We start from the raw sequence: 13,155 nt of genomic DNA on the forward strand, positions 1-13,155 counted from the left end.
GCTACCTGTACCCAGCCGGGAAACGCGCCTTGGGGATTGCAGAAGGGATGGAGAGCCCGGAGGTCGCCTTGCGTAGCGGGAAGCCGCCCGCCCACTCCTGCTGCCCGCAGGAAAGGCTCGGTACCGGCAAGGGAGGACATCGCTGCCGGGAAAGGCCGTGATGGGAGAGGCCAAGCTCCTCTGGGGAGCCGATCCTTGGGGCAGACCGACCCCGGGGTCGCAGTTTGGGGGTTCGCTATGCATCCGGAATACAGTAATAATGGGTTTGGTGTCCGGGGAAGCTTCCCTCGGTGCCGGGCTGGCACGAACACACGGCGCAGCCTTCTCCTTTCCTCCAAGTCCCTGGGGAGCCGGGGTGCAAAGGTGGCTCGGAGCTGGAAGGCTGCGGGAGCCCTTTCCCAGCGCTGCCCCTGCTCCCCCCCCCCCTCCTCGTTCACCCTTGGAGGCGGAGGGGGGGGGGAGGAGGGGGGGAGGGGATGCCGGCCAGCGCTCCCTGCCACCATTTTAGCGGCGTCTGCAGCTTGGGGGATGCCGGAGGACGCGACGTTTTCCCGACAGAGCCCAGCCAGCCCGGGACGGGAGAGGCAAAGCTCCTCCGCTTCCATCCCGGCCTGAGAAGCGGCAGCACCGGCACCCCTCGCCACCCCCCGCCGCCCCCCACTTCCACACCCCCGCCGGGGAGGGCTTCCTGTCCCCCGCCTTCCCCTGGCCGCCTGCCCGCCTCCCTCCCTCCCTCCTTCCCTCCCTCCCGCCGCCCGGCGGGGCTGGCCGAGCTGAGGAGAGGGAGGGGAGGGGGCTGCGGGCGCTTCCTGCCGCCGCCCCCGCCGGGGCAGAGCGGAGCGGGGCGGGGAAGCTCAGCTCAGCCCGGCCCAGCCCAGCCGAGCGCCGCTTCCCCGGGGCGAGCCAAACTTCCCGGGGGGGCGGGGAGGGAACGGCGAGATTCTCCAGACGTACATATATATATATATATATAATTTATTTTTTTTTCCCCTTATTCTTCTTATTTTTCTAAAGAAAACCCCAATTATTTCACGTTTTTAAGGCACTTTCGGCCGGGGAGCCCGGAGCGGAACCGCCCTCGCCGAGCCTGCGGCGGTCGGGAGGGGCCGGTGCCCGCAGCGCCGCCGCTCCCCGGGGATGGGCTCCGGTGGGGCGCCCGCCGCTTAGCCCGGCCCGGCTCGGCACGGCCACGGCCCCGGTCCCGGCTCCGGCTCCGGCTCGGCTCGGCTCTGCGGGGGCAGCGGGGCCGCGCAGCATGGCCGCGGAGCTCAGCGCCGAGGAGGAGCAGGTAGGTCCCCACCGCCGGGCTCCCCGGGCTGGGCTGGGCTGGGCTGGGCTGGGCTGGAGCCCCCGCGCTATTCCTCCCCGTCCTCTTCCCTCCCTCCCCCCCCCCTTTTTTATCTGCTACCCTCCATTTGCAGCCTTGTTTTTTCCCAGCGGGGCGGTTCTCATCCTTGCAGCTCCCCCCCGGAATCCACGCAGCCCCCCCTTCCTCTCCCCCCATCTACAAATCCCCGCAGCCCCCCCGTCCCCGCAGTGCTGGCCGCGCACCGCTGCGCCCCAAAGGCCCGGCCCGTGGCGTGGGTGCCGGGGCGAGCTGGGGTCCTGCAGCCGAGAGGGGTCGTGCGCTCCTAAATTGATGTGTGACCCCCCCATGTCTCCCCCCTCCCCCCCCGCCACCTCCCCCCCTCGGGTGCCGGTGGCCTCTCCTCGCAGGCTTTTCCCCCCCGTGGGCAGGCTGGCGTGGGGATGCGTGTGCACGCGCTTCCCACGCCCCAGGCCTCCCGTGACGTCCCGGCTTCCTCCGCCGTCCTTGCGTCATCATGGGAGGATGTTGCTCGACTCGGGGAGCGGGGCCGATAACCCAGCCGGGGCGCGTCGGATGAGCCGGAGCGACCTTTGGCTCTCCTCTCCTTCGTCCTCATCCCGTGGGATGCTCGGACGGGGCTGCATCCGTGTCGAGCCCGGGAGCCGAGGCCCGGGGCACGCTGCCGGTCGCTGCTCCCTCGAATCCCGGCTTCCCTCTGCCCCGCAGCGATGCTGGGGCTGGCTGAGGGCACCGGCGCCTTGCTGGCCCCCGAGGGCTGCGATGCCAAGGCGAGGGGGAAGCCGCCAGACAGTGGGTTTTCTGGTCAGTCGGTCACTTTTCCATCTCTCCAGGGAGGTTTAGGAAGGCTGGTAGGGTGACCTTGGGTTCCCCAAACCCCTGCGCCTCTCCCCATCCTCAGGGAGCGTTTGCTGGGAGCTGGAGGAGTCCCGTCCTGCAGCCCAGCCCGCTCCAGTGCTGGGGAAATGCAGCGCTCCCAGGCTTTCTCCTCCACCACACCTCCCTCTTATCAGCATCGCTCCCCGGAGCCCTGCTGCTATCTCCAGGGAAATAAGATCTCCAGGGCTGAGCTGGGGGGTGTCTGTTTGTTCCCTGTGTCCTGGCTCCCCACGGTTTGTGGTTCCCGTCTGCAGCAAAGCTTCCAGCAGATGGTGGGGGGGGAGGGTTAGGAGACCCTGCTCCGGTTTTGGTTGGTCTGTGGCAAAACTGGAGCGCTGCAGAGAGGGATCTGAGGGGTTTGGTTTGTGTGGGAATGTTGGATGGAGAAGATGGAGGGGTGTTTGTGGTAACAGCTCTGGGTTTGGGTCGGTGGGCTGGGGCGGGGGAACGCTGCTCTCCCTGCAATGGCTCCAATGACTGAAGAGTAGAAGCTTCTCTTTTTGTGCTGGTTGGAGCTGGGATGTTCCCTTCCTGCCACCTCTCATCGTCCTTGGGATCATCAGGATTTCCTACGCTCTCCCCCATTACTGACACCAAGCTGGGAGGGGGAGGAATCCACCCCTCTCCTCTCTCTGCCAGCCTCCAGACATCTCCTGCTCCATGGGACCTCCATTGGTTGCGTGCCCAACCTACCCCAGAGGGATCAGAGGAGCCAAACCGACTTTAAACTGATTTTCCTCAGGATTGGGGGGGGTGTTTCAGCCCAGCCAGTGATTTTCCCAGGATTTATCCCTCCCATCCCGCCTCTCCTGGGCTGAAGGAGGAGGCTGAGCTTGCAGCTTGGGGATGGAGGGCTCGAAGAGCCACCGTGTTTCTGCAGCAGTGGCTTTGTCACCACCCTGCCCTGGTGCAGCGAAGCAGGAGCTTAGGTGACGGCAGCTCTGCCAATGACCAGCATTGTTCAATACACCCTGCCACTGACTGTGTTGCTTGTGGAAATGGGGCTTCTCTCCCCCTTTCCCCCCCCACCCCATAAACCTTTCCTGCCTGGCTACTGGGAGCGATGTTTGCTTGGCTCTGGGTCACAGGCTTCGTTTTCCATGTGTGGAAACCACACTCAGCTCGACACCAGTATAAATCTGTGTGGGATCAGGGCAAGAAATGATGCTGAGACCTGGTGGAGCAGGTGGGGGAGGCGGGGGCAGAGCTACATCTGATAGCGATGCTCAGCTCTGGAACTCCTGGCTCATCGGTGCCAGTAAGTTTGGGGTGTTGTTCCTGGGAAGCTGGAATTCGTGGTTGAGGCGCCCTGCAAGAGCCAATGCTTCTTCTCCTAAGGTCACCCCCCTTGGAAAAACAAAACCCACCCCAACAACCCTCCCCAGCATCCCTCCTGAGGGGTGCGGGAGTGCTGGGAGCGGGATGGATTAGGTGTGGAACTGAACCCTGCGTTGCATCCTCTCCCCGTTGTCTTGGGGCATCCGTCTGTCTTTGATACCTCAGATCGCTGTGTTGGCTCAGGTCTCCATCCCAGGGCAGAGGTGGGGTACGGCTGGTGGGGTTCCCCATCCGATTTACCCAGCCAGGGTGCTCCATGGGTTTTGGTGCAGACGGTGCTGCCTTAGCTCGAGTTGGGCAGCGTATTTCTGTGTGCCTGGATCTGTGAGTCGGCTTGAGGCTGAAGATGGTTCTGTCTTCAAGAGGTGCAGGGACCGCTCCTGCTGCCGTGCCGGTGCTGTTAGACACCGGCACAACACTGTGCCAGGAGTGCCCGTGATGCTTCAAGGGGATTTTTGGGAGGGTTTGGGGCCAGACTGTTGGAACCCCCTTTCACGTTCCTCCCAGTGCTGGTGCTGGCAGATCCAGCCCAGTTCTGTCAGTTCCCTCCCAGTTGGGGGTCTGGGTTGGCCCTTCCAGCAGCTGGGTGAGCCTGTACCCCTTCCAAAAACGCCTGCTGTGACGTGGCGGAGAGACCCCTCAGATGAGCTGGGCTCCTTCAGCTCATCCCAGGAGAGGGGCTCGCTCTCTGCCCCCGCCGAGCCTCGTGCCGCCGATAAACCCCGGCCCTTGGCTTCCTCCCATCGGAAGTCATTAAGGCCGAGGAGCTTTTCTGGCTGAATAGCTCCCAGTAACTCCCATGCCACCGCCTGACATCCATCGCCGCTGCCGGGAGCCAGCCTTCAGCGCTGTCTGTCCCTCTTCCTCCTTGTTTTGGAATGGTGGGCGAGGTGGGGGGTGTTTTGGGGACCCCCTCCATCCTCCTGTGGCAGGAATGCTGAGCTGTGCTGCCCCGTCTCCCTGGGGGCTCCTCTGTGGGATGGGGATGGGGGCTGGTATGCAGAAGAAAGCCACCTGTAAAATCCTCCTTTCGCTCCCCTTCTCCCTCCCGTGATCTCCCCCAGCCCCAAAGGCCAGCCCTCCCTCCCCCAGGCTGGTGTTGCCCCCATCTCTGTCCCTGCCACCTGGTACGTGCCTTCAGGCTCCTCGCTTGGCCCCAAGCAGCTGCCGGGTTTGCCAAGCCCCGCTCAGCCCCCTTCCCGCACCTGAGGACTGCGCAGCTCCGAGGATGCTCCTTGGGCAGCTCCTCCTCATCCTCCCGTCTCACTTCATGCCGCCTTGTCTCTCCTGTAGGCGACCAAGCAGTTCCTGGAGGAGATCAACAAGTGGACGGGTCAGTACAATGTGTCTCCACTCTCCTGGAATGTGGCTGTCAAGTTCCTCATGGCCCGAAAGTTCGACGTTCTGCGGGCCATTGAGCTCTTCCACTCCTACCGGGTAAGGGAGCGGGGCTGGGCCCACCCCAGCTGAGGCTTCCCACCCTGGAGATCTGGGACCAGATCTCCAGTCCCAAGGCCGACCCTCCCCATTGCTTTTGTTTTTAATTACCCATTTCGTCTCCCTGCTCCCTGATGAGTTTTATCCATGGCGAGTCACCGTGGAGACCCCAATCCCCCTCCACTCTGCAGAGCATCTCCCCATATATTAAGGATATATAAGCACATAGACCTTTCCCACCCTGGTTTTCCCAAGCTGCTCCTCCCCATGCTGAGCATTGGATGCTGCAGCCCATGTCCATCCTCTGCTGGGCAGATAAAAGACAAGCCCTGGAGCAGAGGTTTCCCTCGGAGGGGCTGGGTGCACACCCTCCCAACCCCCTGGGGTGGGTGGAGGGTCAGGGTGCCCGTGCCAGATGTCACACTGGCTCCCCCCGCACGCAGGAGACGCGGCTGAAGGAAGGCATCGTGAAGCTGAAGCCGCACGAGGAACCGCTGCGCTCGGAGCTGCTCAGCGGCAAGTTCACCATTCTGGTAGGTGGGGGGGAGGTGTCCCCTTCCCATCCCACCCCCCCCACCCACCCACCCAAAAATTGCCCCAGCTGGGTGGCTCAGCTCTGCGCAGCATCCTCGGGTGCTGAGGGAACCTGATGTTGTTTCCTTGCCAGAGCGTGCGGGACCCCTCAGGCGCCTCCATCGCCCTCTTCACGGCGAAGCTGCACCACCCCAGCAAGAGCGTGCAGCACGTGGTGCTCCAGGCGCTCTTCTACCTCCTGGACCGAGCTGTGGAGAGGTGAGGCTGGGGTATGGTCACAGGTTCCCTGGGGAGATCCACCCCCCCCGGCTTCCCTTCCTCAGTGTGGGGGGAGATGCTGCTGCTTGCTGAGGTTTGGATTAAATCCCTCTGGAAGGTTTCGCAGGGAAAAGATGTGCCGTGTCTCCTGTGAAGGTGACACTGTGGCTGAGCCTGTCTGGTGCCCCATCCCCTGGTGCCCCATCTCCTGTTAGGTCACAGCTTCCTGTGGTTGGAAATTCCCTGTCTCCCTCCGGTTTGACCCCAAGCCAGTCATCCCTGTGGAGGTGTTCAGCAGGGGAACAAAATTCCTCCCTGCTCCACAAGCCCCAAACCGGGCTCTTCACAGCCTTTCCCTGCTCACACCCAGGTTTTAGTTTAGCAAAGCCCCTGATTTCTCCCAGCTTCAGCTGGGGAGGAGGCAGCCCTGCCACTGGCAAGGCGTGATGTGAGCCCTGCCTAAAATATAAAGCTGAGATGTCCTGTTTCATCTTGCTGGAGTTTTTTGGGTTTTGAACTTACCTATCGTTGGGTGATGCACCTGAGCCAGGCTTAAGACCCGAGCCAGGCTTAAGTAAGAGTCTTGGGAAGATGTGATGGAGCGGCTGAGAAATGCAGAAGTGAGATTTGGGTCTGTGAGTCCTTCCAGAAGGACAAAGGAGGATTTTTTGGGGATGAAGATGAAGTTAGCATGGGATGGATCCGCTCACACTGGAGCTGAGCGGTTGGATGTCGCGGGGTTGACGCCGCTCTTCTCCCTCCCCTCAGCTTCGAGACCCAGAGGAACGGGCTGGTGTTCATCTACGACATGGCAGGTTCCCAGTACACCAACTTCGAGCTGGACCTCAGCAAGAAGATCCTCAACCTGCTGAAGGTAACAGCCGGGGGTGACCCGGGGATGCCCCGTGAGCCACTCACTCTCCAACTAAGTCCTGAGGTTTTGGCTTAAATTTTCATGTCAGCCCATGTTGCCGGTGGTGCTCCAGACCCCGTAGGACATCGGGAAGGAGATGGGAGCCTCTTCCAGGCTGGATCCATCCGGGGCTGTGATGTCCCAGGGGTGGGAGGGGATCAGCTGTCCCCGTGCCGGATTCCTCCCGCAGCTGCTGGCGGAGTTTTTTGGGAAAACAGATGCAAATTATTCTTCACTGGCACTGGCATCCCATCCCTCCTCCCTTCTCCGGAAAGAAAGAACCATCACTGAGCGTTGGCTGGGCTGTGTGCTGATCCCAGTGCCCGGGCTTCACCTCTCCCCCGCAGAGCCAAGCCCTCTGCCTACCCCAATTCCAAGGAAATCATTTGTTTCCCTATCAGAGCGTGAAAATAAGTGGGAGCCCACGGGGCTGTCGGCTCCATACACACACACACAGCAGCTGCAGCGCTGTCCCTCTGCTGCTTGTCACCTCCTTTGGGACACACATCCCGTCCTTGAAAGAGCGTGGAGAGGGGTCAGTTCCTTCCTGGAGACGTGGATCTGACCCCCCCCCCCCCTCGCCCCTCTCCTTGCCCACAGGGTGCCTTCCCGGCTCGGCTGAAGAAGGTTTTCATCGTGGGAGCTCCCATGTGGTTTCGTGTCCCTTACTCCATCATCAGCCTGCTGCTGAAGGAGAAGCTGCGGGAGCGGGTGAGTGTGGAGGTCCATCCTCATGTATGAGTCCGTGTCCCCACTTTTTAATCCCGTTTTTCCTTTGGGATAGGATGCTGGGAGTCACTCCCTGTTCCTCCTCTTCCTCCCACAGGTGCAGATGGTGAAGATGTCGGAGCTGAAGGAGCACCTTCCCCGGGAGTGTCTCCCCGAGTACCTCGGGGGGTCCCTCAAACTGGACCCTTTGAGCTGGAACTGCCGGTTCCTGCCCCAGCAGAACGGGCACCCCGACCCCCTGGACGAGCTCATCCTGGTGCCGCTGGTGGCCCCCAAAGATAACGGCTCCGTCCACGTCCCCGGACCCAAGTCTGTCACCCTCCAGGAGCTGCTGGATCACGTGGCCCACAAACAGAAACGGGGCATCTACGAAGAGTACGAAGATATTCGGCGGAGGAGCCCGGCCGGCACCTTCGTCTGCTCTTTGTGAGTCGGGCCAGGGGGTGGGACACAGAGCTGGGTGTGGGTCAGCGTAGGGGGGGGTCCCTTCTGTTGCTCCAAAAAAAACCTGGGTGTCCCCACCCTCCCATTCCCGCGCTGCTCAGCCCAGCCGCTTTTTTGGGCTGTGGTGCTTTGGGTTAGCAATGTAGAGCCCCCAGCCCAGGCGTGCTGCGAGCCCCCTGCCCAGGGATGCTGCCGACCGATCGATCGCCTTGGCGGTTCCCACAGTCCCCGGGAGTTGGAGGGGCCAGAGGATTTCCCTTCCCCAGGCTTTGGCCAGGTGATGGCAGCAGAGCCCAGGCTGCAGGCGCAGGGGAAGGGATGCTGCCTTTTCCTTCCCGCCTGCAAAACACTCCCGCGTCCCCCCCCTCCTCCTCCTTTCCCCCAACTCCTCCCACCCAATATCCACCTCCCCCGGCTCCCAGGGCACCCTACAACCAGGAGAAGAACCGGTACGGGGACGTACCCTGCCTGGACCAAACCCGCGTCAAGCTGACCAAGCCATACAGCCGTCCGGAGGTGAGCCAACCTGGGGGTGCAACGGGGGGTCCCATCCTGACTGTGGGGGTCCAGAGAGCTCATGCTGTGCGTGCTTTTCTCCCTTCCCTTCCCCTTGCACCCCTCCCTCTACCTCACCCCTCCCTTAGCTGACTGACTACATCAACGCGAGCTTCATGGACGGCTACAAGCAGAGGAACGCTTACATCGGGACTCAGGGTATGGCCTGAGCCCCCGAGGTGTTACTGGGCTCCCAATGTGGGCTTCACCTCCCTGCCCAGCATCAGCCACCAGCCATGGGGAAGGTGGGGGGATATCCTGGGAGGAAGGCACTGCCCAGCAAGTCCCCTTCCTCTCCGGGTGTGTTTAGTCCCCTCCAGCCAGGAGGGAGAGGAGCTTCTCCTAGAAGAGGATCCATCAGCCTTTGGCCTTGTCCATGCTGATGGGGTCCTGGGTTGAGCCAGCCCCCTGCTAGCAGCCTCCTCTTCCTCCTCCTGCCCCTAAACCCCACCCCTGGCTTTGCTTCATCTCCCCAGGGATGAAGCAGTAGAGAGCGGAGAGGGGAGGTGGGTGCTGAGCCGTAGGGATCGGGTGCTGGGGGGCAGTTGGTGGGGTGGTGGATCTACACCGGGGTCAGTCCGCCCTGGGAAGGGGCCATGTTCACCTGGGATGGGTGAGGGGGGGCTGGTGGAGGCTTGTGGGGTGAAGGGGCTTGCCCAAACCTGCCGTGTTTTGGGCTGATGCATGGGTTGTCCTCCCAGGGCCTCTGGAAAACACCTATGGGGACTTCTGGCGCATGGTGTGGGAGCAGAATGTACTGGTGATCGTAATGACAACCCGGTGAGTGCCCGCAGCGGGGGCACGGGCCTGGGGTGGGGTGGGGTGTGTTTGCTGTTGGAGGAGCAGCACTACGCTCCCTGCAGTGACCCCACAGCCAGACACCCCCAGCCCCCCAGGGTGGGGACACCACATCCGGGACAGACCTGTCTGGAGGCGGGTGGTGGCTTGGGGTGCCTCCCTAGCAGGGCGTGGAGGACATCACCAGCTTGTCCTTCTCATGCTCCCAGGCTGGAGGAGGGAGGCCGGAGGAAGTGTGGGCAGTACTGGCCCTTGGAGGAGGATTTCCAGGTGTGCTTCGGGGCCCTGACCATCACCAACCTGGGCGTGGAGAACCTCAACCATTACAAGAAAACCGTGCTGGAGATCCACAGCTCGGAGGTATGTGGCTGCCAGGAAAGGGGACAGTACGACGGTGCCGGAGAGGAGAGGGACTAACCCACCCCCACCCCCCTTCCCCATTTTCCCCCCAGACGAGGGAGCGGCGGCTGGTGTCCCACTTCCAGTACCTGAGCTGGCCGGATTACGGCGTCCCCTCCTCCGCCGCCACCCTCATCGACTTCTTGGGGGCTGTGAAACAGCAACAGAGAGTGGCCGTCAGCGCCCTGGGACCTCGCTTCAAGGGTCACCCCGGGGGACCCCCAATCGTGGTGCACTGCAGCGCTGGCATCGGCAGGACAGGTAGCGGGGTGGGGGTGTGGAGGTTTTTGGGGGGGACATGTCCATCTTGGGGACCCATGGTGTGTTTGCTGTTGAGGTGGGACACGTGTCCCCAGGACTTTCACACAGCCGTCGGACCAGGGATGAGTCTCTGCCCTCGTGTGGGAGGCTGGAGGGGGGGAACTCCCACTTGGGTGGCACTTGGGTGGTTGACGCCGTCCCCACCGTTGTCCCCAGGTACTTTCTGCGCGCTGGACATCTGCCTGTCCCAGCTGCAGGACGTGGGCACGTTGAACATCTACCAGACGGTGCTGCGCATGCGGACCCAGCGCGCCTTCAGCATCCAGACCCCCGAGCAGTATTACTTCTGTTACACCGCCGTCCTCGAGCACGCCCAGCGCGAGGGGCTGCTGCCCGCCAACCACAGCCGGCCCCCCCAGGAGAGGACCTCGCCGGGACACTGAGACCCATCGTCGCCTCCCCGCACAACGCCCACCTACACCGCCCACCCCCTACCACACACCTTCCCTTTTCCTTTTCCCACCCTCCCCGGGGTAACCAGACCCGATTCCGGCGCCTGTCGGGATTCGGCGGAGCCGTCAGCGGTGCCGGTGCCGGAGCACAGAGGTGCAGAGGTGTCTGTCTGTCCGTCCCTCCCTCGACTATTAGCACTGTTATGGAACCGTGCCTTATTCAGACCCAGCCGGGGCGGGGAGGAGGACGGGGTGGGAAGAGGCTCTCGCTCCCCTCTCCGTGGTATTTCTGTTCTGGGGTGGGGGGGGCAGTTGGTCATTTTCGGAGGTGGGTGGTTGTTGTTATGTTTTTTGGGTTGGTTTTTTTTTTCCTCCTCTTTGAGTTTTGGGGTGGGGTTTGTTGGGGGTTTTTTTTTGTTTGTTTGTTTTTAATTTTATTGGTTTCGTCGTTGGGACCATCTAAAATGTACCTTAAGAGAAGGTGGCTTTGTACAGCCCCAAGAAATGTATCTCCAGCCCCCACCCCTGGGGGAGGGGGGGGGGCCTTAGGAAGAGGCACCTACTTCAGCCTTACGCCTGCGTGTCTGTATGTATGTGTGTATATAATATATCCTCGCTCTGCCCCACCCCAGCTATTATATAGATACATATATACAAGCACCCCGGTTTAGCAGCTCCCCTGCTGTCCTGCTGCCCCACCCCTGTGAGCCCTGGAGGGGTGAGTTTGGTCCTGGCTCTGTTTTGTCTTCCCACCCCCCCACACCCCTTTCCTGCTCCTCGCGGGCAGCGTTGGGATGCGGTGCCCGTCCCGTGGGGAGGCACGGGGACGCTTGCTGGTGTTTCCCACCCCACTCATCACATCTTCCTCATCCTCATCTCCCGCCGGGAGGAGGATCTGGAGGATTTTGACTGTGGATGGTGGTGGGGAGGGGGGTGGGGGGGGATCACCAGCATCCTCGTGGAGTCGCTAGGTACGAGATGACGGGGACTGACTTGCTTTCCCAAGCTGGCAGTGAGTCACGGGCTGGAAAAGCCCTGAGAGGGGAGAAAAGAAGCCCAAACAGTCTGGAGGCAGCAAGCCGACCCCTGGGGACGGCCGCTCCGATCCCTGGCCCCCAGTCCCCCCTGCCAACCCCCCCAAGCCCCTGCCCATGGTGCTGGGATGGCAGCACCCAGGCCTTGGTAACTTTATACTGTAATAAGCTCTTTGATTGATTGTGTATATTCTTATTTTTTTATAATCTTGGAAGGGGGGTGGGTTGGTTTTTTTTCATTTTGGAGTTTTTTTGGGGGGAAGGGGGTTGGGGTGGGAGGTTTTTTTTTGGTTGTATTTAACATTAACTTGATCCAAGCCAGAGCCAGAAGTATTTGTAAATGTTCCTATTTTGCTCTCGTGCGGAGAAACCTTTTTGTTGTTGTTCCTTTTTTTTTGGGGGGAGGGGGTGAGGGGGGGTTGTTTTGATTTGATTTGTATCGATGTATAAATACAACAACTGGGGAGCGATCCTCTTGCCTCCTGTAAGAGGCATCCAGCCCTGATTCTGCCCTCCTGGGTAAGGCCCTGTGAGAGATAACCAGGCTGCAGGCAGCTCTTCCTGGGCGAGCAGGATAACTACAGGAGGGAAGGTGGGAAGATGCTGTTAACCAGGGGGTTGGGTGGGGGGGACATGACATCCAAGCCCACCCCCTCTTCTAGCTCTTTTTCCCCAGGAACAATCTCTACCTGCTCCAAGCAACCAGCTCTTGGGAGCCTCCTCTTCTTCGCAGGGTCCCTTTGTCCAGCTGTCACCTTCCTCCCGTCTTGATTTTTATTCCTAATTATGTAGAAGATTCCAGGGGGCTGCTGGGATGGGGGGGCCGAGCCAGCGGGATGGGCAGCGGGATCTGCCTGTCGCTTGCCCCCACTCCCACGAGGGAGGGTTCGTCTCATCATCCTTTAACACCGAAGGGATGGTAGCAGAGGTGAAAGGAGGGGGAGTGGTGGGTTATTTCCCTGGTGGGAGTGTATCCATCCTCATCCTGAGTTTTGGGAGCATTCTGCAATAAATGCTATGCCATGAGGAACGGCGGTGGCGTGGAGGAAAGGCGTGGTGTTGCTGGATTTGGGGGGGCAAGGATATCACTGCTGTGCTCTAAGTGTAGGGCACAAAACCACCCCGGGGATGGCCAAGGGGGGAGGAAATCCCCAGTGCCTTGGGGTGTGAGGTGTGTCAGTCCCAAGGCTTCTGAGGGAGGAAAAGAGGTGGCTGGTGTGAATCCAGCCCTGGAGCCAGCGGGAGAGCACACGTGCGGAGGCTCCCGGGTGAGAGGAAACGCTGGCGGGTGGGAAGAGCAGCACCTGTGTTTGCTCAGCTGGAGTCTGAAAAAGCCAAGGAGCCCAGCACTGTTCTGGGACTGGCAGAGGGAGAAGCTTTCCCCAGCGCTCCAGGCGTGGATGCACTTGGCTGTGCCAAACCGGCACCGAACGCTTCAGCTGGGTGGCTGGAAAAGAGCAGAGGGAGGCAGCAGGACAGGCGTTCAGAGCATCCTTGGAGCCTGTGGAAGCGGTTTCGTTGCAGCATCCTGTTCTTCTAGGTACCACTTTCTGCTGTGGAGCACGGCTTGAAGGCAGTCGTGCCTTTTAGCTTCCTTCCCTACCTTGTGGGTGCAGAACCGAAGTGTTTCCCAGGAGAACCATGTCCTGGATGTCTGTCAGTGGCAGGGCAGGAACACCGGGCAGCCCAGAACCGGAGGGTGCTGAAGGCTCATGTTAATATATATGTGTGTATATATATATTTAAACTTAAGTGTTCTATTTTCTTTTTTTAACTTTTAAAAAGGTTCCCTTTTCG

The 13,155-nt window shown here is 61.0% G+C and overlaps 1 protein-coding gene across 1 annotated transcript; it reads left to right on the forward strand.

The window, feature by feature from the left end:
• Positions 1-1,196: 1,196 nt before the first annotated feature.
• Positions 1,197-10,447, forward strand: PTPN9 (protein tyrosine phosphatase non-receptor type 9). Its single transcript, XM_084268205.1, has 13 exons — positions 1,197-1,288; positions 4,838-4,981; positions 5,425-5,514; positions 5,649-5,773; positions 6,542-6,647; positions 7,287-7,397; positions 7,513-7,841; positions 8,282-8,375; positions 8,504-8,573; positions 9,116-9,194; positions 9,422-9,572; positions 9,665-9,872; positions 10,089-10,447. Exons 1-13 carry the CDS (start codon positions 1,256-1,258, stop codon positions 10,313-10,315), a joined length of 1,767 nt encoding a protein of 588 aa, XP_084124331.1. The 5' UTR covers positions 1,197-1,255; the 3' UTR covers positions 10,316-10,447.
• The last annotated feature ends 2,708 nt before the right edge of the window (positions 10,448-13,155 follow it).

This window comes from Gallinula chloropus, assembly GCF_964237585.1.
Source record: "Gallinula chloropus genome assembly, chromosome: 9".
In the NCBI taxonomy this organism is placed as follows: domain Eukaryota; kingdom Metazoa; phylum Chordata; class Aves; order Gruiformes; family Rallidae; genus Gallinula; species Gallinula chloropus.

What these genes read in the sequence shown, in the direction of transcription:
- PTPN9 (XM_084268205.1), top strand. Translation starts at nt 1,256, where the DNA reads ATGGCCGCGGAGCTCAGCGCCGAGGAGGAGCAG. An exon ending in AGCTCTTCCACTCCTACCGG is followed by an intron (nt 4,982 to 5,424) that starts GTAAGGGAGCGG and finishes CCCCGCACGCAG; the next exon opens with GAGACGCGGCTGAAGGAAGG. An exon ending in CGCTGGCATCGGCAGGACAG is followed by an intron (nt 9,873 to 10,088) that starts GTAGCGGGGTGG and finishes CGTTGTCCCCAG; the next exon opens with GTACTTTCTGCGCGCTGGAC.